At 45.4% G+C, this 26707-nt stretch overlaps 1 protein-coding gene across 1 annotated transcript in view; it reads left to right on the plus strand.

The window, feature by feature from the left end:
• Positions 1-3909: 3909 nt before the first annotated feature.
• The window catches only part of mmp28 (matrix metallopeptidase 28), a 57007-nt gene continuing 34209 nt past the window's right edge, over positions 3910-26707 (plus strand). The window contains exons 1-2 of the mRNA XM_078422226.1: positions 3910-4195; positions 20686-20765. Coding sequence (XP_078278352.1) covers positions 4049-4195; positions 20686-20765 — 227 coding nt within the window. The 5' untranslated portion in view covers positions 3910-4048. The remainder of the gene's footprint in view (positions 4196-20685; positions 20766-26707) is intronic.

Here is a 26707-nt window from a genome sequence, read left to right on the forward strand (position 1 = left end):
GGTAAAGTTGAGCAATGAGTGCTTGTGTCTTTAAAGAATGCTTGGGCTGTTTTTTGTGAATAGATGAATAACCTGGTGTGGGTCATTTATACTGTGTGGTAAGAGTCACCTATTATGATTATTCAAGAGCTTCAATGTAGTTTAATGCCGTTTCCTAAAGATTGAATTGACATTCGAGAGTGCTTGATGGAGGATGCAGTTCGTTAAACCTCCTGTAGGTGGAGGGTGATTGTGTATACTGTGGCATAATGAACAGTGATACATATCCTCAATTTATGCATAGTCCAAAAGGGAGTTGGATATTTTAGTCTTTCCTGCTGTTCGAGGTAATTCAAAATCATTTTACCTTGTGGTTGTCTTTATTCTTAATCTGCCTGCAATATGTTGTACCCTAGGTTTTATTAAGGCACTGGGTGGGACTAAACCAGTACGAGGGAGTACATGAAGTTAGCTAATTGTTAAATATATTTAGACAAATTGACTTCCCTGTTTTATTGTTACAATCTAGTAGTTGTAGTGAGAGCATATTCTCCAATGGAAAGCCATTGAAGTACTGTGAGTTTCATCTGCACATGGGCAATTTGGGTTGAAAACCCTGGTTTCTGCACTTTACGTTTCTAAGATGCTAACAAATGCAGTGCGACGGCTGCATTTTAAATTCAATGAGGGAGAACAGATCAGTTTGGACTTCTGCCAAGTGTTATCTACTGTTTTATTTATTGAAGGAGGAAAATAATGAAATAAACATTTAATAAAGATTCCGGCCTTGACCCATGTAAATTAGCAGGTGGGGATTTTGTTTGAGTGTACTGATTTACCTAAAGGGATTTTGGCTGCAAGACTATTACCAATTAAAGGCAAACAAAGAGAAGAAAAATGACTGCTCGAGTGAGAGAGGGGATGAGTGGGATGTCAACTGGGATCACATTTAATAGCTGCGTTCTGAGAGGATGGAAGACCATTTGTTTGTGTTTTCCGCGGGTACACAATCTGCTGGTGGTTTATCTTGCAAAGGGGATGTATTCTGCCCATTGCACCCTGGAGGCTGCTGGAGGAGCAAACCTAATATTCCCATTAACTCTGGTTCTCCCTCCCCTTGCACTCTTATGCACACGTTATTTTCTCTCAACTGCCCATCATAAGTTCATAACTCATAGGAATAGAATAAAGCCATTCAGACCATCAAGTCTACACAGTCACTCAATCATGACTGATCTATCTAACCTTTCACACCCTTCCTCATCAAGAACCTATCTCCACTTTAAAAATACCCAAAGACTTGGACTCCACAGTTGTCTGGCAACGAATTCCACAGATTCTCGCCTCCTTTATAGACAATAGGTGCAGGAGTAGGCCATTCAGCCCTTCGAGCCAGCACCGCCATTCAATGCGATCATGGCTGATCACTCTCAATCAGTACCCCGTTCCTGCCTTCTCCCCATACCCCCTCACTCCGCTATCCTTAAGAGCTCTATCCAGCTCTCTCTTGAAAGCATCCAATGAACTGGCCTCCACTGCCTTCTGAGGCAGAGAATTCCACACCTTCACCACTCTCTGACTGAAAAAGTGCTTCCTCATCTCCGTTCTAAATGGCCTACCCCTTATTCTTAAACTGTGGCCCCTTGTTCTGGACTCCACCAACATTGGGAACATGTTTCCTGCCTCTAATGTGTCCAATCCCCTAATTATCTTATGTTTCAATAAGATTCCCCCCCTCATCCTTCTAAATTCCAGTGTATACAAGCCTAATTGCTCCAGCCTTTCAACATACGACAGTCCTGCCATTCCGGGAATCAACCTAGTGAACCTACGCTGCATGCCCTCAATAGCAAGAATATCCTTCCTCAAATTTGGAGACCAAAACTGCACACAGTACTCCAGGTGCGGTCTCACCAGGGCCCGGTACAACTGTAGAAGGACCTCTTTGCTCCTATACTCAACTCCTCTTGTTACGAAGGCCAACATTCCATTGGCTTTCTTCACTGCCTGCTGTACCTGCATGCTTCCTTTCAGTGACTGATGCACTACGACACCCAGATCTCGTTGAACATCCCCTCTTCCTAACTTGACACCATTCAGATAATAATCTGCCTTTCTATTCTTACTTCCAAAGTGAATAATCTCACACTTATCTACATTAAACTGCATCTGCCATGTATCCGCCCACTCACACAACCTGTCCAAGTCACCCTGCATCCTTTCTCAAGGTATGTTATTTCCCTCTGAGACTGCCATCTGGTTCTAGACTCTCGACCAAAATCCTCTCCCGCCTTCACTCTGTCAAGGCCTTTTATTATTTGCTAAGTTTCAATGAAATTCATCCTTCCCCTTTAAGCAAGTACAGGCCTTGAGCCGTCAACTTTTCACCTTACGTTAACCCAGTCATCCCTGGGTTCACTCATAAACCGGCTATATTCCTCCTCGATACCGGGCCCAAAAACGCCCACATTGCTGCAAATGCGGTGTGATCGGTGCCCTATAAAGACAGTCTTATTTCACTGCTTTTATGTTCTAGTCATCTACATCACCTTCCATACAAATTCAACCTGCAAATTAACCATTTGGGAATCCGGCACCAACACTACCAAGTCCCTTTGCATCTTCGACTTCTGAATCCTCTTCCCGTTTAGAAAATAGTCTACGCCTTTATTCCTACCACCAAAGTGAATGACCGCACACTTTGCTGAGCTGTATTCCATCTGCCACTTCTCTGCCCACTCTCCCTGCTTAAGTCCTTATGCAGATTTCCACTACACGACTTGCCCCTCCACCAATCTTTGTATTATCCGCAAACTTAGCAACAAAGCCATCAATTCCATCATGCATATCTTTCTCAGTGTCTATGTTCGGTATAAATTAGTATGCAGTTTTTTGTATTTACTTAAAGGTGCGATGTTTTCGCGGAGCGTGGCGCAAATGTGAAACTGCTGTTCAAATGCCAATTTATATCCGAGCCCGAGATTTTTGTCAGCCAATTATATTAAATAATATGAGGAAAAGGTAGAAATATGTTGTGTAATCAATTCACTTTAATCTCATTTGAGGGGCAGCGCAGAGGCAGGAGAATGCATGCGGCTCGAGTTTTTTTCTGTTCTGATCCACAGGTTTATCATCATGAGGGTTCAAAAGTGATAGGTGCAGAATTAGGCCATTCGGCCCAACAAGTCTCCGCCATTCAACCATGGCTGGTCTATCTTCCCCTCTTAACCCCATTCTCCTGTCTTCTCCCCATAACCCCTGACACCCTAACTAATGAAGAATCTGTCTATCTCTGCCTTAAAAATATACATTGAATTGGCCTCCACGGCGTCCGTGGCAATTAATTCCAAGACACAAAACAATCCCAAGACGTCAAGCCACGACGGCAAGGGACAGGCAGCTGGAACTGGAAAGTGGAGCCAGTGGTAATTGTGGGAGAGCAAAAACAAACATCCCCCAAGTGCTCACGCTCGCTTCATAGTTTCGCACCTGTGTGTACCCGTCCAATGATTTGGAGCTAAATTCACAAACGGAGATGAAAGAATCTGGCGAGCAGTGTGACTGCAATCACAAATCCCAGGAGTAAGAAAAAAACAAATGCTGGAGGAACTCAGCATCTGTGGAGTGAATGGACAGACATCGTTTTGGATCGGGACACCTCTTGAGACCGATGGGTGGGGACAAGTTTAAGATGCATCGGCCTCGTGAGTTACAGCAGCGATCCAGACGAGTTGCATCCTGCTATCGCGAAACACGGACCATTGCCCTTTTAAATGCAAACTGGGCGGATTCTCACGATCTCCGTTAGCCGCCGGGCTAATGGGCGGCGCTAATAACTACTGTTAGTTCATACTTTATTTTCCTTATACAGTCTCCCCGCAGTCAGACACGCAGTCTTGCCATTCCCTCGTCAGTGAAAGGAGAGGGGCTGGATGCCAGGTGATATTAAAGAGAGCGGATGTGGAGAAGGTGTTTTTGCCCGTGGAAATGTCTGCACAGATATCTCCTGAGCTGAATCACCTGGAAATAAACTGACTGCTTTGAATCGATTATTTGTTTGGAGCGCAGGATGAGTCTGAAACCTTCGCCCCGGAGTTTCCTAATCCTGGAGACGATCGGTGTCGTTTACTTCTTGTTTACCTTTGCACGCTGTGTTCCCACGGCGCACAAACCTCACACAGCACTCAAGAGCAACGACCAACTTAAAGAAACCGTGGTACGTACTCTCTCGCCAAGATTTATCTAATTTGTTTCTTTAAATCTGTTTCAAGCCATCACCTGGAAAAAAAATTTGTTTAAGATAAAGTGAAAACACTCATTGTAAATACGGCTCTTTGGAAAAAATGCGAGCGGTTCTCTTGCTTCGTCAGTGCGGAAACAATCCTCGGTAGAACTTTATGCAATAATAAGGAGCGGCAGATGCAGGCTTGTACCAAAGATAGACACAAAATGTTGCAGTAACTCGGCGGGTCAGGCGGAATCTCTGGAGAAAATGGATAGGTGACAAGAAGGTATGAAAAAGGATCTCAACTCGAAACATCGCCTATCTATGTTCTCCATAGATGCTGCCTGACCCGCTGAGTTACTCCAGCATTTTGTGCCTCATATCGGCAGACCTTTAGTGTTTTGTCCCATTGCAATAGCTACCTGCCCACTGCTCAGGTCACCAACACTCCTTCGAACCCTTAGGCTGCAGAACTGACTGTACGATCACCTACTGCCAGTCCAGGTTGGCGTTTGTAAGCTATTTAGGTTATTTGGGCTGTTTAGGTTATCTAAGTTATTTGGTGACATACGCACTCAGCTTCCTTAATGTGGGAGACAGCGAGTCATTGAGGATCAGTTTTATCCAGGGACGGTATCAATGCCATTGGCCAATAATACCTTACTTGGCAATACCAGCTCCATTGAATCCTGGAGCGGTGAATTATTTATCGTTCAAGTCTTGCGATGACGCTCTAACCCAGCACATTTCAACTATCTCGCCATTTTTGTATGAGGATCTGTAGTTCAATGGGGTTTTCACATTTACTTTGCGCACAGAGGGCGGGGTGTGGAGCATCTGTACAACGGTGCTGGGTAAAGGACAGAATGAAACGGCAGAAACAGCGCACGTAGAGGGCGGCCATTCAGCCCATCACACTCCTGCCAGCCCTTTGACGAAGCAAACCCACTTTCGTCCGCAGATTTATTCCATTCACGGCGTCTATCCTGCAGTGACATTGACGCCAGAGTCGTTCGTCCGTCTGCACAGGGGAAGTGTGTGGCGCCACGCCTAGTGTGGACGCTGGAGGAGCCTATCCCTACCTTCAGCCCACGACTGTGGGCACCGGGTCCATTCCCACAGCGCTCGGCTCCAGGTGGCAGCGAGTCAGCCAGGTGCCCGGGTATAACCCCTGGGCGAGGCTGCTCTTTAAGTCGGAAATGATCGTTCATATTCCCACCCAGATTCCCATCCCTACTCTCCCCTCCCGAACAGTGATTCGGGCAAGGAGCCGAAAGATTCCAGCGAGGAGCTGTCCGAATCCACACACTGGTCTGTGTTACAAGTTGTATAAGAAAATCACTGCAGATGCTGGTACAAATCGAAGGTATTTATTCACAAAACGCTGGAGTAACTCAGCAGGTCAGACAGCATCTCAGGAGAGAAGGAATGGATGACGTTTCGGGTCGAGACTCTAATTCTTCAGTCTGAAGAAGGGTCTCGACCCGAAACGTCACTCATTCCTTCTCTCCTGAGATGCTGCCTGACCTGCTGAGTTACTCCAGCATTTTGTGAATAAATACCTTCGGTCTGTGTTACAATAACCTTCCGTGGGACAAGGCACTTCTCCCAGAGATTCGATGAATGTCTGTTAGTCCAAAAGACTCAGTCAAGAAATCAGCGTTATGTTGAATGAAATATGGATGGGTAGACCAGTTATCTAATCTTAATCAACGTAAAGACGCTTGTAACTATCTGCTCATCCCTGTTTGGCGGAGTTAGCGCGTTTGGTGCATGTAGCGGTATTTTTTTTTTACGAAAGACGCATTTTATACTTGGTGTATAGAAGGCCCAGGCAGGGGAGACTCGGTTGGGAAATAATGGTTGGGAACCCGGGGCAAATGTGTCGGCAACTAAAACAGAAGTGGCCGAGGGGAGACCCAACACCTGAAACCTTTACCCCGTTTCTCCCCGCCTGACCCATGGCTGTTTTCCAACGTGTTCTGTATTTATTTCACATTTCCAGCATCTGCAGTTTCTTGATTTTAATTTACTCTATAATATAATTTATACTCTACTGAACCAAATGGTTTGCACTTACATTTTCATTGTTCATGTTCTGGCGGGGATTTTTAAAAAATGGCTTATTGCACGCTCATTTACCCCACGGCAATTCTTGCCCATCAGCGCTCGGTGATGGGTTTCGACTGACACGTCGACAATTGTACCTGCCCCCCCTACTAAATCTCCGACAGGTGCTGCTCGACTCGTTGAGATCCTCCAGCAGATTTCTCTTGTTGCTCCAGGTCTCTCTTCCCGATCTGTTTGAGATTCATTATCCCGTGGGTAAGGTCTGTTTCCCTCCCCACACACGCGACTTGACATTTTGAGTATTTCCAGAGCTTTACGCTTTAATTTTGGACGGGACCCCGCTGGGGTTAAGCAGGCACCCAAGAGAGACCGCACTGTGGCCGAGGGAACGCATGCAAGAGGCTGTGAGAAAACCATATAGGGGAAAGCCGTTCGTCAAGAAAACATTTCCGCCAATAAATCCTTCTGCAACATCGCAGCAATCTTCAGAAGGGGTGCGCGCCAGGAAAGCCTGTGGTTCCTATTAAATGGCTAGACGGGCGACTTTGCCTTTAGGTGTGGCTACCTGCAATCACAGGTGACTAAGTCAATCCACACCTTGCACAGTTCTTCCTCAGTTCTCGCCCGCTTCTTGCTGCCAGATGAGTAATTCATATGTGCGTGTGGGTTATGGGTTTGGCCCGGCAATAAGTTTATACTCATGGGCCAGGTCCCAACCCTCACTCCGTGGTGTTTCCACTCATGTCTCCACCTGTCTCAAACCTCTCTTTTCTTGCGGAATGTGGTCTACACTGGAGACAGAGTGGAGTTGCTGTGGATCAAGGAGCCACGTCTGTTCACTGTGACTACACAGGGCTCACGCCAACAAATCCCGGAGCCGACCTTGGTAATCGAGTTTCACTGTACCTTAATTGAAACCTTTTTGAGATGCCGCGAATCAAGCTGAAGGGCTGCTCGCCTTTCAAAAGACACATCTGCCCCCAGCTTTGTTACAGACCTTTGATCAGGCTACCTTCCCTCAGCCATGCAGGGGGAGCAGGAACTGATCTGAGCAGCGGGAGGAACCGAACAGCAGGAATTGGCCAGTGCACCCGTCGCTCGATACTTGGGGCGGGACTAGGTGTAACGACGACGTCAACAACACGTAGCAAGATTTTCCGCCTCAATGCCATCTTTCCTGGAGCAGAGAACCCTAGTCCAATATTCCCATTTTATTCTCTCCACATTCTCATCAACTCCCCCCAGATTCCACCACTCGCCTGTGCACTAGGGGCTATTTACAACAAACCACATAGCTTTGGGATGTGGGAAGAGACGCATGGGGTCTTAAAAGAGAACCCGCGCACTCCACATAGTGAACACGGGAGGTCAGGTTTGACCCCGGATCACTTGTTATCAGGAAGCAGCTCCACCAGCCGAACCATGTGCCACCCTTTGTATTTGTCCATCACAGATTATCAGCTGACTGCATTACCATGGGAGTGGAACCCAATTAGTGAACACAAACCTTGCCAATGTGGCTGCAGGACCCCTTGCCTGTGGAGATGGGTGGGCTGGGTCCTGGCTCAGCCTGGGCTCTTTGTGGTCACTGCGCCAGTTTTTTATTCGGGTTATCACACAGCTGTTTGCCAATAGCGAGCAAATTTTAGTGCCACGTCGTTGGCCTCCGCAGGATCCTTTACAGTGCATGTGTCATGCAGCATGTCACAGCTCAGGAGATGTTCCATAGTCTGGAGGCCGTTCCAGACTGCACCAGTTGTAACTCGGCTTCCCCAGGCCCAGTGTCCGTGGGTTCTCCCACTTACGAATGGCAATACTGAAATTCCCAAGAGCTTGCCTGACACCTTGGCTGCCCCCGAGCTGTGACCTATCCTGGCCCTGCCTGGGTTCAGGTTGGCCATGGAGCACTCTCTGGTGGACGATGTCAAGGTGTCCCAGACAGTGGAGATTGTCAGCGTCGAGCGCGGCCTTCGAGGACTGCAGGTCAGTGCTCATGGATCTTGTTGTACACGCAAGGAACTGTAGATGCTGCTTTACAACAAAAAAAATGCAATGTGCTGGAGTGCCTCAGTAGGTCAGGCAGCCTCCTTGGAGAACATGGATAGGTGAAAGATTCTGACCCGAAACACTACCTAATCATGTCCTCCTACGGATCTTGTTGTTGGTCACCCCTTGGACAAAGTGAATTTTTCACAGGCACTGGAGATGGGGCTGCTCAGTATCTGCACCTGTTTGCAGAACATCACCCAGCTCTCATAGAGTATTGAGTTGAAAACCAGATAAAGCAGATAGCTGATACCCCTGGCACTGCTCCCAACGTTAGGGAGAGTGTTTGGGCATTGAAAGTTTGGGGGAAAAGAACTGGTTTTGTTTGGCATGTTCTGTAATGTTTTCTGGCTGATTGCTATTCACAGTCAATTTGTACTGAAAAGCCATCAGCTGGCAGTGCACAGCCCATTGCTTCTGAAGGGGAGTACTCCCACTACTGAGGGAAGCTGAACAAGGCTTGTGGTTTTGGTGGTGAGGAGGGCCAGCCCTGGGCACAGTGCATTTTAAGTGCCTTTTTCCTGCACTCTGAGGAATCTCAGCTACATCTTGAGGTGGAGCTGCAAATCTATTTGCGACTATAGACCTGCCCCTCTAACTCTGCATCTCATTCTGTGCGCACTGCTTATTTCTAGCCTCTGCACAACATACCAGGATCTGTTGGTCATCTCAAAATGTCCTTTAAGAAGCTGGGATGTTCCCCTTGAACTGCTGCTGTGTGATCCTTTGTCGGGTTTATGTGGCTAGATGGACCTTGTCAATGGTCTATTATAAATGACGCATCAGACTGTGATCCAGGATCAAATGAAGCTGCTCAAACGACAAATGTGAACCCAGAAAGAGTATTGACGATAATCCAGAGATTCAAAGTAACTTTTTTTAGTAATACCTGTTTTTCTAAACTGAACTCAAATTCCCTCATCAAATAGGAAGGAACTGCAGATGCTGGTTTATACCAAGATAGGCACAAAGTGCTGGAGTAACTCAGTGGGTCAGGCAACATCTCTGGAGAAAAAGGATAGATGACATTTCGGGTCAGGATCCTTCTTTAGACTTCAGAACCCAATTCCCTCATAGTGGGTTTAGACCACGTTGCTGTGATCTGGGAGTATGCTCATGCACTAAATAGACCGTGGAGCCACAGATGCTTTTTTGGGCAGTTCCTATTAAATATTAAGGAGATATAAGCAGCTTATAAGATATTTACCACCTGCCACGGCTTTGTTAGAGACTAACATGCAGAGGGACCATGGATTATGATGGAAGAAAAGTGTACTGAGTTTGGATGATCTGCCATTGAATAATAGAGCAATCTCAAAGGGCTGAATGGCCTCCTGCTCCTATTTTCCATGTGCATGAGTGGCAGTGGGAATCAATGATACTGGATTGGGCAATGTCCACCACTTTCTGCAGCCACCTTCATTTGCGAACTTTCAAATGACTAAAACAGGCTGTGATGCATCAAGTCTGTGTGCTTTCCACTATATACCGAACTGTAGAAATGTTTAGTTTTTTAGTTTTAGACATACAGCGCGGAAACAGGCCCTTCGGCCCACTGAGTCCGTGCCGACCAGCAATCCCCACACATGAAACCTATCCTACACACACTCGGGAGAATTTATAATTACACCGTCTTTGGAGTGTAGGAGGAAACCGAAGATCTCGGAGAAAACCCACGCGGTCATGGGAAGAACGTACAAACTCCATACAGACAGCACCCGTAGTTGGGATCGAACCCGGGTCTCTGGCGCTGTAAGGCAGCAACTCTACCGCTGTGCCATCGTGCCACCCTTCAATAGAGTATTCTGAGGATGTATTCTGAGGAAGTTGGTGAGCATTTGTTTTCTGATTGCATCAACATACTGGATCCTGGGCAGATCATCAGAGATATGTACGCCCAGGAATTTGAAACTGTTAATTCTCTCCCCTGCCATCCCACCAATGTTTGTACGTGGACCATTTTTGTATGACTTTGGATAAATATAATTTTAAACAGCATTCTACCATGACATAATAAGAAGGAACGGCAGATGTTGGTTTATACCAAAAATAGACACAAAATGTGAGAGTAACTCTGAGTTATTGATCAAGCCTGACCCGCTGAGTTAGCTTTTCACCCGAACAAACTTGGCAAAGTCTTTGCACTAATTGGGATTGGAACATTGTGTTTAAAAAAAAAATTCCAACCATGAAGGATGAGTGGAAAAAACGACAAGGCAGTGACTTAAGTAGGCTGTTATTTAAAACTGAAACATGTCTGCAAATAAGAGGTCATAATCTGGTTCAGAGACTTTCAATCCTGTTGGAAAGGTTAAGCAAATGTTAAGATTTCATACATGATGTTTTGAACTTTTGTTTACTGAGACCCCATTAATCTTTGAGATTATCTCCTTGTACGATCTTTGTAAATGCTGGCCCAATCTCCGCGAAACCACTTCTATTGAGAATAAGCTTCATTTTTAACCTGTATCTCCTCTCCAAGAGGAATAGTGAGAGAAAGGGGAGGGGATAAGGGGGGGGAAAGAGAACAAATGAAAAGAGAGAGAGAGAGAGATGAAGGAGGGGTACTGGGAAATAGAAAGAAAGAGAGAGGAAGGGAGAGACAGGTAGACACAAAAAGCTGGAGTAACTCAGCGGGACAGGCAACATCTCTGGAGAGATGTTTTGGGTCGAGACTGATGTCAAGGGAGAGGGCGGGACAGAGATAGAATGTAGTCGGAGACAGTAATCCTGGTGGGAGAACTAGGAAGGGGAGGGAATGGAGAGAGAGGGAAAGCAAGGGCTACTTGAAGTTAGAGAAGTCAATGTTCATACCGCTGGGGTGTAAGCTACCCAAGTGAAATAAGAGGTGCTGTTCCTCCAATTGGTGCTGGGCCTCACTCTGGCAATGGAGGAGGCCCAGGACAGAAAGGTTAGATTGGGAATGGGAGTACGTTAAAGTGCTGAGCAACCGGGAGATCAGGTAGGTTAAGGCGGACTGAGCGGAAGTGTTCTGCGAAACGATCACCGAGCCTACACTTGGTCTCGCCGATATACAGGAATTGACACCTGGAACAGCAGATACAGTAAATGAGGTTGGAGGAGGTGCAAGTGAACCTCTGCCTCACTTGAAAAGACTGTCGGGGTCCTTGGATGGAGTCGAGGAAGGAGGAAAATGGGACAGGTGTTGCATCTCCTGCGGTTGCAGGGGAAAGTACCTGGGGAGGGGGTGGTTTGGGTGGGAAGGGACGAGTTGACCAGGGAGTTACAGAGGGGATGGTCTCTGTGGAAAGCAGAAAGGGGTGGAGATGGGAAGATGTGGCCAGTAGTGGGATCCTGTTGGAGGTGGCGAAAATGTTGGAAGATTATATGCTGTATGGGACGGCTGATGGGGTGGACAAGGGGGACTCTGTCCTTGTTACGAATGGGGGGAGGGGGAGCAAGAGAGGAGCTGTGGGATATCGAGGAGACCATAGTGAGAGTTTCATCTATAATGGAAGAGAGGAACCCCTGTTCCCTAAAGAATGAGGACATCTCCGATGACCTGGTATGGAAAACCTCATCCTGGGCCCAGATGCTGCGTAGACGGAGGAATTGGGATAGATTCTTTACAGGAAACAGGGTGGAAAGAAGTGTAGTTTAGATAGCTATGGGAGTCAGTGGGTTTGTAATCAATGTCAGTCAATAGTCTGTTTCCTGTGATGGAGACGGTGAGATCTAGAAAAGGTAGGGAGATGTCAGAGATGGTCCAAGTGAATTTGAGTGCAGGATGGAAATTAGTCGTGAAGTTGATGAAGTCAGTGAGTTCTGCATGGGTGCAGGAAGTAGCACCGATGCAGTCATCAATGTAGGGCCAGTGTACGCCCGGAACAGTGATTGTTCAATGTACCCTACAAAGAGGCAGGCATAGCTGGGGCCCATGCAAGTGTCCATAGCTACGCCTTGGATTTGGAGGAAGTGGGAGGAGTAGTAGGAGAAGTTGTTGAGGGTAAGGACCAGCTCTGCTAGGCGGAGGAGAGTACTGGTAGATGGAAATTGGCTGGTTCTGCGGTCGAGGAAGAAACGGAGGGCTTTAAGACCTTCCTGGTGGGGGATGGAGGTGTGGAGTGACTGGACATCCACAGTAAAGATGAGGGAGTGGGGGCCTGGAAAACGGAAGTCATTGAAGAGATGAAGAGTGTGTGAGGTGTCTTGGACATAAGTAGGGAGGGATTGGACCAGGGGGGAGAGGATGGAGTAGATGTAGTTGGAAATTAATTCTGTGGGACATGAACAAGCAGAAACAATGGGACTGCCAGGGCAGTTCTGTTTGTGGATTTTTGCGAGAAGATAAAATTGGGCCGTGCGGGGCTGGGGAACGACTTTAGAGGGCAGAGAGCCGGAAGTAATGAAATCAGAAACGGTGTGTGATATTACGGTCTGGTGCTCATCTGTGGGATCATGGACCAAGGATAAGTAGGAGGAGGTGTCTGGGAGTTGGAAATGAAACGTTCTAAAGAAGGTAGAGGGCCAGCCGGGGGAGTCCAAGAGGAGGGGGTCCGTTGGAGACGGGAGAAGGGGGTCATCACTGGGTGGCGAAGAATCCTTCCCATTGAAAAAGGCACGGAGGCAGAGGCGATGGAAGAAGGGAGAGACAGATGGGAAGGACAGCGAGCAAGAAATAGGAGCAAGATGGGGAGAGTGGAAGAAATGGAGAGAGGGGTGGAGAACGGGATGGAGGAAGAGGATAGAGAGAGAGAGGATTAATCTTATAGAAGTTTAGTATAGTTTGGAGAAACAGCATGGAAACAGGCCCTTCGGCCCACTGAATCCACACCAACGAACGATCACCCCTTACAATAGTTCTATCCTGCACACGATGGACAATCTACAATTTTTACTGATGGCAATTAACCAACAAACCTTTATGTCTTTGGATGCGGGAGGGAACCGGGGTACCCGGAGAAAACCCACGTGGTGACAGGAGGAACGTACAAACTCCCTGCAGACAGCACCCGTAGTCAGGATCGAACCCGGATCTCTGGCGCCGTGAGGCAGCAACTTAACCGCTGCGCCACCGTGCTGAAACAGATGATCTGCCGAAGCACGCAGCCGATTCTATCCTGAAGCAGAGCACGTCGCTGCCATTCTCTCCCCGCCACAACGATGCCTCAGCAATGAGATACCCACTGAATAGGTGGAGAGTAAAGATAATACTGACACAGATAGATTATTAGAAATGGGAGGTGCAAAAACACCAGCGTGGATCAGTTGAGCCAACCGACCCTGGTTCTGTGCTAAGGGTGACACACAATGCTGGAGTAACTCAGCAGGTCAGGCAGCATCTCAGGAGAGAAGGAATGGGTGATGTTTTGGGTCGAGACCCTTCTTCAGACTTGTGTAGGAGCTGGGGTCTTTGAGGCACTCCCTGACTGTCTCAAAGAGACACTCCCTGTCTCCCTTTCAGGTTGTCCTGCAGTGAGTGCTCGTTCCTTGAAGCCAGCATGCATGATTACTGTAGATACTCTGTCTGCATAAGGCCAGCTGTTTATTGTGGATACTCTGCCTGCATTTGGCCAACAAAATGGAACAAGAGCCAGTAAAAATCGCCCAAACGACTGCATATATTTTAATATAAATTGGAAGAGGTAATTCATCCAAGCAGCGGTGTTTTAACAACCAATTTATTAGGGAGTGGAGACTGGGCCTGTCAACCGCTTGGTCACTTTTATAAAGGCCACACTTGCAGACCAACAGATGTCCATTTCAACAACAGCAAGTGATCAGAAAAGCATAGAGAGAAATTACTCTGCCCCTTGTCTTTCATACTGAGTGGCGCATTGGTACAAAAATGGAGAGAGATCCCTATGTTTATCACTGGTCTAACCGACCTTTCGTGTCTAAAGAAGGGTCTTGATCTGAAACGTCACCCATTCCTTCTCTCCAGAGATGCTGCCTGTCCCGCTGAGTTACACCAGCATTTTGTGTCTATCTTCGGTTTAAACCAACATCTGCAGTTCCTTCCTACACTTTATGGTTAATGTATGGGTAACCTTTTATAGTTAAAGGTTAAGTCTAATCGTTAGGTACCAGTGTAGGGCTCCCACTTCTTTGCTCTTGGATTAAGTAATCAGGTGTTCAAAGAGACAGTTATATGCACAGACCTTGACTCAAGAATAGGGTGTCACCTGCTTAGGCCCCCCCAGAACCACGACAAAGAATCATTGTGAATGCAATTCTTTACAAGAAGTCTGAATTTAAATGTTTGTGGTAATAAGACATTTTTGGCAGACGATGCAGATATTAATTTATTGAGCGAAACAAAGCATTGATTCAGCCAAATATGCCGCAAATAGGTGGAATACCATTCAGCTACATAATAGGTCTCCAATACAATATGCATTATTATAGTTTCGTAGTGGCGTGCTTTCAAAGATTTGTACATAATCGGCCAACTGTGCATAAATAAATAATTTGATGTGATTTATTGTCACAAATACACATTCCAGGATGCCATATGCTGAGACATGGAGCCAAAATTTCTTAATCAGCACAAAACCGGTCAATTGTTCTCTGCCTTCCTTGCCTCACTCATCAGCCTGTGCAGCTATGACTAATTCCACCACGGTCTTCGTTCCCCAGCGTTTCTCTCTTTTGTCTCAAAAGCTCAAAATCTTTTGTTGCTCTCACTCTTTCCTCTCTCTCTTTAGCTTCACATGAGCAAGTTACATTGCGACAGAACCTTTTAGCCACTGTTTCCTGATGGGCACTGGGGAGTTTCAAAGTCTTGGTGTAGCATTTGTCTAGGTGGAAGGCGAACACGTCATTTCTGCTTGAGTCTTCGTGGTCAGAGACCATTTTAAATCTCCTCACCAGAGTAAGACCTCCTAACATTACAATCAAGGCTCCCTGTTCTGTTTCCACTGCCTTTACTGGCTTGTGCTGGTGAATTGATATTGTCACCAATAACACGGCAGTGAGAATACATGAACTAAAATATCACATGCTGACTCTTCCAGACAGTTGCTGGGCACTTTGTGCCCACCAGTTACATATATTAAACCTCACTGCCTTTTCTGTCCCTCTGCACTGCCACCACATTGTTGATTGCGGCCATAGTTTTATTTTTTTATCTACTCCACACCATTCTGTATTTAAAAAATTCAATTATTATGTTTTAATTTTTAACTGTCTGCTGTAAATCGCATTTTTTATACTTTTGCGAGCAAAGCACCAAGACAAATTCCTTGTATGTGTATATTCTTGGCTAATAATCTTTTATTCATTCATTCATTCATTCATTCATTCAAGTGTTCAGGTACTTACTTAAAATTCCAAGGGTGAATGGTAGAATAGTGAGCTCTGCACAGCAGGAAGGCCAAACATAAACTCCTACATCTGTGCTGGATCTAATGTACCTCCAACAATCAAGAGTTTTATCTGCCAGGATTTGTTGTCTCATGCTGGGGACTCTCGTGGACGCTGTAGGATAAGATTAGGCGTAGCTGTGATGTCCACTAAACATCGGGCAGAGTCCCGATGAAAGAAAATAACAAAAGTGAAGAACTAATTATTAATCTGTATGTACACCAATGTCTGTGCTGTAACCACTAGGCTGTTGAGCTGCCCATATTGTTATCTGAAATTGAGAAGTGTTTGCAACCATAAGATAATATTCCTGCAGGATATAGCAGAAGACGAGGGGAGGTGCTGGCATTGATTAAGGATGTTGTCCTATTTCTAAACCGAAACGAGACACATGATGGATTAGAAACTTTGTCAGTGAAGGCATAACAAAAATAGAGCAGTTATAGTTCACAAGTTCTAGTAGGAGAATTAGGTCATTCGGCCCATCAGGTCTATTCCACCATTCAATCATGGTTGATCTATCTTTCCTTCTCAGCCCCATTCTCCTACATCTGTGCTGGATCTAATGTACCTCCAACAATCAAGGGTTTTATCTGCCAGGATTTGTTGTCTCATGCAGGGGACTTTCGTGGATCCTGTAGGATAAGATTAGGCGTAGCTGTGATGTCCACAAAACAGACACCCATCCCTGCCATTTGCCAACAGTCGAACATAAACTCGCAGCCAGCACGAGGATTGGTGGAGAAGAGGAAAATCAGCCTTCTGGGGAACATTGTACATCATGGGCTGTCACTGTTTATTCAACCCATATTTGGTGGTATTTTGTTTCTGAATGTAGGCAGCAAGCCAGAATGAACTTGGGTCTGTAAGTGTTTAATCCCGAGTCCAAAATTGCTCTTAAATCCTGTGATTACGAAAGGCAGTCCATTGCTGGAGCAGTTACCCAGTGCCAAAGCTCAGCTTCTGATCTGAGTGGAGCAGGGGTGAGGGGTAAGAATGACAGCACCTACACATAGGGCCGTGGACTAGGACAGTGCCATTCTGAGCTATGATAAATAACTTTGACAAGGCTCCAGTGTTCCCGAATTGAGGACAAACAGCACCGACGAGTGGTGGGGGAAAGGAGTGGGACTGTTGTTTAAATTAATTTGGCACGGGAATGGGAATGACAAAATGGGAAAAATTGATCAAAATGAGAACATAGGCAATTCAGTTTAGTTTAGTTTATTGTCACGTGTACCAGGGCCATCTTAACACATGGGCCTGATGGGCACTTGCCCGGGGCTCCACGAGCATAGGGGCCCCATGCTGATCTGTGTATGTTAAGTGACTTGCAATAAATAAATACTACTTTAAAAATGTAGGTTCAATAAGTGCTTTTTTCGCAACATTTTCGGTCACTAAGTGCTTCTCACAGCGATCTGTAAGTGCTTTTCGCAACAATGTAGCACCCTAAGTCCATCGCTAAGTGCTTTTCGGTAAGTGCTTTTCGCCGGCACGACAGGGGGGGGGGGGGGGGCTGGTAGGGAAAGTGGGGTGGGGGAGAGTAACGGTAGGGGCCACAGTACACTGCTTTGCACGGGGGCCCATAATGCTGTAAAAACGGCCCTGACGTGTACCGAGGTACAGTGACAAGCCTTTGTTGCGTGCTAACCAGTCAGCTTTTCTCCAGAGATGCTGTCTGACCTGCCGAGTTACTCCAGCTTTTTGTGCCTATCAGTGGAAAGACAATGCATGATTACAATCAAGCCATTTTACAGTGTATAGATACATGATAAGGGAAAAAAATTTAGTGCAAGGTAAAACCAGTAAAGTCCGATCAAAGATAGTCCGAGGTAGATAGTCCAATGAGGTAGATAGTAGTTCGGGACTGTTCATAAAGAGCTAAATACAATAAAATTAACAATATCCTGAAAATATCGGGCAGAGTCCCGATGAAAGAAAATAGCAAAAGTGAAGAACTAATTATTAATCTGTATGTACACCAATGTCTGTGCTGTAACCACTAGGCTGTTGAGCTGCACATATTGTTATCTGAAATTGAGAAGTGTTTGCTACCATAAGATAATATTCCTGCAGGATATAGCAGAAGACGAGGGGAGGTGCTGGCATTGATTAAGGATGTTGTCCTATTTCTAAACAGTAAAGAGACACATGATGGATTAGAAACTTTGTCAGTGAAGGCATAACAAAAATAGAGCAGTTATAGTTCACAAGTTCTAGTAGGAGAATTAGGCCATTCGGCCCATCAGGTCTACTCCACCATTCAATCAAGGTTGATCTATCTTTCCTTCTCAACCCCATTCTCCTGCCTTCACCCCTATAATCCCTTAACACTAATCAAGGATCTGTCAATCTCCGCCTTAAAAATATCTATTGACTTGGCCTCCACGGCCATCTATGGCAATGGCAGTATACATAGAAAGTTAGGACAAGCAAAAAAAGAGTTGTAAGAGTGGTGAAATTTTTGATATATTCTATCAATATGTCCTCAGTTGCACAAGGCTGGAAGCAGTGAAACGAAGTAAAGCAAGTATTGATTTCAATGGAGTGAATTTTGGAAGCGGAGTATAATTCGGTGACACAACTGACTGCCACATTTAGTGCTCGAAAGTGAACAGAAAGGGAAGTGATGACTTTGGGCCTTTCATTGGTTTTGTTATGTGCTTCCTTTTCTGTACGCAGAAAAGGTGCCAGAATGCACGACAAATAACCATAGTCTGTAGTGCAACCAAAGACACAGTCCATCATGGAAGATCATGGTTGCTGAGGTTAGTGTTGTCTAGTGTTCTAGAGCCTGATGGTTGCAGGGAAGAAACTGTGCTTGAAGCTGGTGGTCACGGTTTTCAGGCGCGTAAACCTTACTCCCGATGGCAGGAGTGAAATGAGAGCGTGACCATGGTGGTGTGGGTGATGATATTGGCTACCTTTAAAAAGCAGTGCCTCCTATTGATGGAAGGGAGGTCAATACCTGTGTGGAACTGCCATTGTTTCATTGACTCGAGCTCCAGAGACTCGAGTTTGATCCAGTGCGCTTGGTGTGAAGCTCGCATACTCTTATTGTAACCACGTGAAATTCCTTTTGGTGCACCAGTTTCCACCCATATCCCTAAGATGTGCAGGTTGCTGGGTTCATTTGCCACTGTCCATTACCCCTAGTGTGTAAGGTGATAGGAGAATCAGCTGGGAGTTAATGGGTTAATGAGAGAGGAAAGGTTATAGGATAATAGATGGGAGAATAGCATTGATGGGATTGTTTTGAGAGCTAGCCCAGTCTTGATGGGCTAAAGTCATTCCTCTTCTGTTATAAAGATATAAAATATGAAAATAATATGATATATATGAACACTCCAATGCATTGCACAACCAGCAAAGTACTTTTGAAATCACTATTGTGAGCATAATTTGGTGCATACCAAGGCCTCACAAATTAGAATGAGCTAATGACCAGATAATGATAATCAAGAGGCGACAAGTGCTGGAAACAATCGTCAGGTCTGGCAATGACTTGAATGTTGCCAGAGGTACTGAATAATCGGATGGTGTTTAGTGATGTTGGTTGAGGAATATATTTCCCCTCTCCTGGTCTGATGTACTGCAATCTACACATTGCAATCTGCACAAAAAGGCAGATGGGAACTTGGGCCAATCTGCAAGAGACTTCTCCGATATAATGCACCCTTTCCCCACTCCTGCTGTGTTATAGTTTTTTACCTGTTGCTGTATGTAACTCTGTTTCCCTCAGAGGCTCGGAAATGAGAAAGACAGAAACCATGCTCTGCAAATTTGGCCGCAATTGGCACTAACAACGTTGCAAATGTCGGGTTTCGCTGTGAGAAACAATGTGATACCCTACAATATGCCCATCAATAAGAAGAGCAACCCAGCAAATCGAGGAAGTGTTTCAGCTTCATGTTTACCATCCAGTGGTTTTTACTGAAAGCTGTGAATTGGTGGGATATACGTAAGGGACTGTTGACCAACTGTTTCCTCTTAGTCCACCAGGCCTAATTGTCTATTTAGGTACTGGTGCCAGAACTGTGCAACACAATTAAAGATTTCCTCCCACATTTTTATACATCAAGAAATCGAACCACAAGAGGTTGCCAAGGGATATTAAGATTTCTACTGTTCTAACATAGTCTCACAAAGGCCACCAGTTTGTGCTTTTCCAGGAATAATGGACGGAAGTTGACAACATTCCCGAACCGCTCACATATTCCAATATTTTGATATGATCTAGAAAGTGTCCCATTGCATCTACATTAACAGAGCAATCATAGTACATCATTCATTTCCTTGTAACCTATTCTCCGCATCTTCCCATCAATTCTCCCTAGATTACACGCACACATTTGGTAGGAAGGAGGAAACCAGAGCACCTACATGAAACTGGTGTCGACATCACCAAAGATCAGCATTGAACCTGCATCACCTGAGCTGTGAGGCAGCAGCTTTACTGGTTCTGCCATTTGTGTCTGCCCACTCTCCCTAATATCCCGAACAATAACAATAAAAATCAACCATTTTGGCACTGGATCCAAGGGTGCATCCATTATTGTGTTGTGCATGCAGCAAAACCAGGAGAGGAGACTGCTTGCAAAGATCCCGTTTACACACTGTGCTTGGAGCAATGCATGCTTAAGTCATCCTCCACCACTGAAGATAAATAGGAGCAGATGCTTTCCCCAGAGGAAGGGAAGGAATATGGATGGACATGATTTCTGGGGTTCCCTCTCCAGCTGCTTCTCACAAGCTCAGACCACAATGGGCCCTGTGATGTTCTATTAGATACAAGTTACAAGTGAACAGTGTTGTCAAGGGCATAAAGCAATCCGCTGCAGGAACTCAGTGGGACGAGCAGCATTTATGGGTGGGCAGGATTGTTGATGTTTTGGGCTGAGATCCTACATCAGGTCACTACATCAGAGCATTAACAAGGGAGTTGTATGGACACTGTGGTTTAATGTCAAAATACTACTACTCCCTTTCATCTGGCTGTTTTGATTTTAATAGACACTTTGCTCTTCTTCCTCAAGGCATTCTTGGAAAAGTATGGCTATCTTAAACCCGGGCCCGTCGATGGACTGAACTCTGTACAAGTTAAGGAGGCAGTGAGGTAAGGCTTTTACACAGAGGCATGGGCACTGTGCACTGTAAAGATAATAACCTGCAGCATCTGCAGAGCCAAGACAATGGACTTCATTCGGTGCTTGCTGTGAGCCCACAGTTATAAATAGCCAGACCTTAACCAGGTCCTCTTCCTTTCAGTTATTCATTCTAGGACTGAAAGTTTTGGTTTGGTAGGTTGGGTTGAAGGAACATAAGTGAAAGATAATATTGAGGATACAGGAAATGACTCGCTTCCATTACAGCGATAGATAACTGAACTTTATTGCCTGGGCTTTGACCTTTGGTTGATAGTGTTCAGCTTTCAATTGCTAGTTACCAAGCAGAGTTAAAAGCAGTTAACAGGGACTGGCTCTGGTGGGGGAATCAGGCACGGATCTGCCAGGATAAAGATATTTGTTTAATCTTTCATTTTTGGCCAGGTTATTGATGAATCATTAAAATAAATCAGCAAAGGCAGAAAATCCAAACTTTCTGCTCTGTAAATGTTTGACGAATGCTCTTGTGAAGGAATGTGAACTGTGAATGACGTGAACTTGTGTGGCACAATGGTGCTGCAGGTGTTACTGCTGCCTTGCAGTTGCAATGGCCTGGGTTCCATCCCCACCTTATGTGAGTTATTCCTAGAAGCTCCAGCTTCCTCTCACATCCCAAAGAAGTACCTGTTGGTAGGTTAATTGGTTACTAAAAGTTGCTCCTGGTAGAAATGGAAGATAGACACAAAATGCTGGAGTAACTCAGCGGGACAGGCAGCATCTCTGGAGAGAAGGAATGGGTGACATGGGCGTGTGAGAGAGAACAGCCTTTATGGAAATAAGGTGGGATTGATGGGCATTTTCTGAGAGCCAGTATAAACTTGACAGGCTGAGTGGGCTTCTATGCTTGGGGTCTCGAACCTTGCGGTGAAAGAACGTGAGGGTTCAGGTTTTACTGGGGAAGGGCATCTCTGTGCGGGTCCTGTTATCTGGAGGTTGGTACTGCTTTCAGCTTTCTAAAGTGTGGAGTGACAACTGTTGAGCAAGGCCACCATAGCGCCGCTGCCTCATGGCTCCAGAGACCTAGATTCAAAGCTGACTTCCGGCACTGTCTGTGTGGAGTTTGCAAGTTCTTCAACTAAGCATTCACTGGTTTCTTCCCACATCCCAGGGACATGCTGGTTAGTAAATTAATAGGAGAGTATAAATTGCACTTAGTGTCAGTTGGTGCTGGAAAAGCAAGATGGAAAATGTAGACATGTAAGTATAGATATGTACCTGATGGTACTGCAAGTATAGGTATGCACACAGTGGACTGAAGGGCCTGTTTCATGACACTGGTCCATGATGGCATTGCCACGTGCAGTAATCCCCCCTCGCATTGAGACATCAATCTTTGCACTCTTAGTGAGAAATGTTTTGGGATGTGGATCCATCGGAATATGGGCTAAGACTCCCAAGCTTATTCTTTCCATGAATCTTCTCAGCAGAGACAAGAAATTTCCACCCTTCGGTTGAATTTGAATTCAAGAGTTGAGCATGATGCAATATTAAAACTTGATGGCCTTACACACCGCATTGGCACGGGTTACTGCCCCGAGACCATACCAACATAATGCAAGATATTATAAGCATTGCAACATGTAAACCTAGGCAGTTTCCTTGCATTCGAGGTCAGAAATGATGCAGGATATTGGCAGCCGAGCAATGTTATACTTGACTCGCTGGCTGTTTTTAGTCACACAGACTCCTTACTTGCATTAAACATGTGTTTATTCAAAGTGATATTTGATAACCTTTTCCAACCACATTTGGGAGGGGTTGGCTTCAATGTTTGATTTATAGATTGCTGTTTCTTGTAATGAATATCAATTGCTCCAAGTTCCCATTCCAAGTCTATCCAGGGGAGCAAACTCCCCCTCAGTGAACGGGAGGCCGCAATAATTCAGTACAACTTCATGGCTGGAGTTCCTGCCCTGATCATAAGCAAGAACCCACCCAAAACATTCTGAGCCGCCCAAGAGCAGCTCGCTGCTTGTTGTTGCTTCCCTGCCCCTCCTGCTACACCATCTCCCTCCATGGTCCTTGTCCCGTATAGGCCCAGACTACTTGCAGCCTTCACTGTCCTGTCTTCCTGTTCTTGCCCTCACTAGCATGTGGCACTGTGAATAATCTGGGAATCACTACCCATTGAAGTCTTGTTTTTTTAACCCTTTGCTTAACTCCCTATATGCACCTTGGAGGACCTGATCCCTTTCCCCACCCATGTCACTTGCGCCAATGCACACAATAACTTCTGGCCACTCATCCTCCCTCTTGGGAATGTTCTGCACATAGAAATATTGCTGAATGTTGTGAGAGTACCTGTCTTCACCGCTCTCTCAGGTTGAGAGTTCAAATTCCACTGCCATTAGCTGGCAAATGGAATTTCAGTAATTCAATGCTATTTAGACAGAATGCAGGCAAAACAACTGCAAAAGCTGCCAGAATGTCATTAATTCTCACCTGGTTCATTAAACCCTTTCATGAGCAGGGGCCTGCCACTCCTATCCTGCCTTCTCTATAGGTTTATGTACGTCACAGACGGTCTGACTGCCTCTCATTGCTGTAACATGTAATTAATTACCCCCCCCTGATCACAATGGTAGCTCACACTATAGAAGTTGGTTGTAAATAAAAACGAACGGCCAGTGTTGTAAAATAAAACCAGAAAATGCTGGAAACACTCCGAGAGAGAGAGGGACCTAGAGTTTTTGCTGAAACACATTCTGCTCTTTGGTAAGAAGCGTTGTGACCTGTGTCACAACACCCCGATCGGAAGAGATGCTGGAATGTACATCAGGTCTCAGCATTACAGTGGCTGACAAAATGTGTAGGAAAGAACTGCAGATGCTGGTTTAAATCGAAGATAGGCACAAAATGCCGGAGTAACTCAGCGGGACAGGCAGCATCTCCGGAGAGAAGGAATGGGTGACGTTTCAGTCTGAAGAAACGTCTCGACCCGAAACATCACCCATTCCTTCTCTCCAGAGATGCTGCCTGTACCACTGAGTTACTCCAGCATTTTATGTCTATTTACAGTAGCTGAAGTTTGCTTTAGAAATAGTGAACCCATAGCAACAAGAAGCTTAAACACATCCTGGAAATTTCAATGAACAACTCATAACCTTATATATATATTTCATATCTTCTGATCATTTGCTGCATTCAGTTCCTTTTGTAGTAATAGTTTAGTGTGTAAAAAAACAAAGTACTGGAGGAATTCAGTGAGCCAGACAGCAACTGTGGAGGGAATGGGCAGACTGTGTTTCAGATTGGGACCCTTCTTTAGACTGATAGAGTAGGTGGGAGAAGGATGGAAATGAATTGTTTGGGTGAGACTAGGAAGGAACTGCAGATGCTGGTTCAAACCGAAGATAGACACAAAAAGCTGGAGTAACTCAGTGGGACAGGCAGCATCCTTCTCTCCAGAGATGCTGCCTGTCCAGCTGAGAGACTCCGGCTTTTTGTGTCCATCTTCGGGTGCAGGTGAGGGGATTGACTGGCAGATGGGTGGAGTAAGTGACAAAGGCAAGAGGTAAAACGGAGACAAAAGGGTGTCAGATAAGGAAAGAAAAGGAGTGAAATGTAAAGCAGGAAAGAGGGACATGGGTGGGGAGAGAAGGAAGAGGGGAAATAAGTCGGATAAAAGGAAAATATGGACTCCGGAATGAGAGGTGAGCATAGGGAAGAGGGGAAAGGATTGGGATGGTGGGAGAAATGTGCTTGTACTGGAGTTGGAATGAGGGCGGGGGAAAGGTAGGGGGTATTATTATTTAAAAATGTAGAATTCAATGTTCATTCCTACCCAAGCAGAATATGAGGTACTGTTCCTTTAGTATAGCTGGTTTTCCAGATGTTGATCCTTACCTCTGTGTAGTTTTGCAGATGTTGATTCTTCGCTGAATGTGGTTTTCCAGATCTTGACGTTTTAATATTTGTGGATCTTTTATTACATGTGGTTTCCCTGCTGTTGACTGAATACTGTACACAGTTGTTCAGGTGTTTTACCCTTTACTGTAACTAGTTTGTCAGATGTTGAACCTTTACTGTGAGTAGTTTGTCAGATGTTGAACCTTTACTGTGAATAGTTTGTCAATTGTTCATTCTTTGGGCATACAGTTCCCCAAATGTTAAATCTTTGCAAAATGTATCATTGCCCAGATGTTTCCTGAATGCAATTCTTAAATCTTCATCCTGCATTTGATACAGTTCCCCAGATCTGTTGCCCGACGTGGTTCCAAGTGGTAGCTTGTTCTCCAGTACTTGGGCCTGATCACTGGTAATTAGCTTGGAAGGTAGTGGAGAGCTTAATCTCCTGATCATCTTACACACTTGGGGAAGAGGGAATGGATAATAATCGTTAACCCAGACACTGAGACTGATTGTTGTCACCCTAACTGCTGGCCCCGTTGAAATCTACTTCAGAGCAGATTCACGATTAACTCTCGCATAGCTCAGTCACTCTAAGCTTTCAATAGCCCAGCAGTCAGCACGACCCCAAGCAATGTATTTACTTTAAAAGGAAAAAAAAAACTGCAGATGCTTGAAATCTAAAATAAATACAGAAAAAATGCTGCCAACACTCAGTAGGTCAGGCTGCATCTGGTGAAAGCAAAACAGAGATAACCTTTCAGGTCAAAGCCCCTTCATTCTGTCAAAGAATCATAGAAACATAGAAAGTAGGTGCAGGAGTAGGCCATTCAGCCCTTCGAGCCAGCACCACCATTCAATATGATCATGGCTGATCATCCAAAATGAGTACCCTGTTCCGGCTTTTTCCCCATATCCCTTGATTCCCTTAGCCCTAAGAGCTAAATCTAACTCTCTCTTGAAAACATCCAGTGAATTGGCCTCCACTGCCTTCTGTGGCAGAGAATTCCACAGATCCACGACTCTCTGGGTGAAGAAATGTATCCTCATCTCAGTCCTAAATGGCCGACACCTTATTCTTAAACTATGATCCCTGGTTCTGGACTCCCCCAACATCAGGAAATTTTTCCTGCATCTACCCTGTCCAATCCTCTGAGAATTTTATATGTTTCTATAAGATCCATTGGATCTTATAGAAACATCTTAGATCAATTGGAAACATTTACTTTGTTCCTCTTTCCACAGATGCTGCCTGACCTGCTGAGTGTTTCCAGTGTTTTCTAAACATATTTACCTTCCCTGGATTCATTCTGCGTAAAAATAACGTACAGATGTACCAGTTATGGGCAGGAAGACTACAGACTAATGTCAAGTCCACAGTGTGAGGCCCTGAAAATAATAATTTAAAAGCGGGTGGCACAGTGGCGTGGCGGTAGAGTTGCTGCCTTACAGCCCCAGAGGCCCGGGTTCAATCTTGACTACGGGCGCTGTCTGTAGGGAGTTTGTACATTCTTCCGCGTGGGTTTTCTCCAGGCGCTTCAGTTTCCTCCCACACTCCAAAGCCGTAGAGGTGTGTAGGTTAATTGGCTTCTGTAAACAGTAAATTGTCCCTGGTGTGTAGGATGGTGCTTGTTTATGGGATGATTGCTGGTCAGCATGGACTCGGTGGGCCAAAGGGCCTGTTTCCACTCTGTATCTCTAAAGTCTAAAGACAGGCTCCCTCTTGAACCTATTCCACCAATCAATAAGCTCATCTGATTTTTAACTTCAATTCAATATTATTATCTCCTTGCAATCAGTTTTCCATCCACTTCTCCCTAAAATGTATTCAAAGACACGGCCTCCACTGTTCTTTGAGTAAGAGATTTCAAAAGCCTCATGTTTCTTTGAGAGGGAAAAATTCACCTCATCTGCCTTAAATTGGCAATCTCTTATTTTTAAACAAACCATAAAGTACTGGAAGAACACAGCAGGTCAGGCAGTATCTGTGGATGGAATGAACAGACGATATCTCTGGTCGGGACCATTCTTCCAACACACAGGT

This window comes from Rhinoraja longicauda, chromosome 26 (genome assembly GCF_053455715.1).
Source record: "Rhinoraja longicauda isolate Sanriku21f chromosome 26, sRhiLon1.1, whole genome shotgun sequence".
NCBI classification, from domain to species: domain Eukaryota; kingdom Metazoa; phylum Chordata; class Chondrichthyes; order Rajiformes; family Arhynchobatidae; genus Rhinoraja; species Rhinoraja longicauda.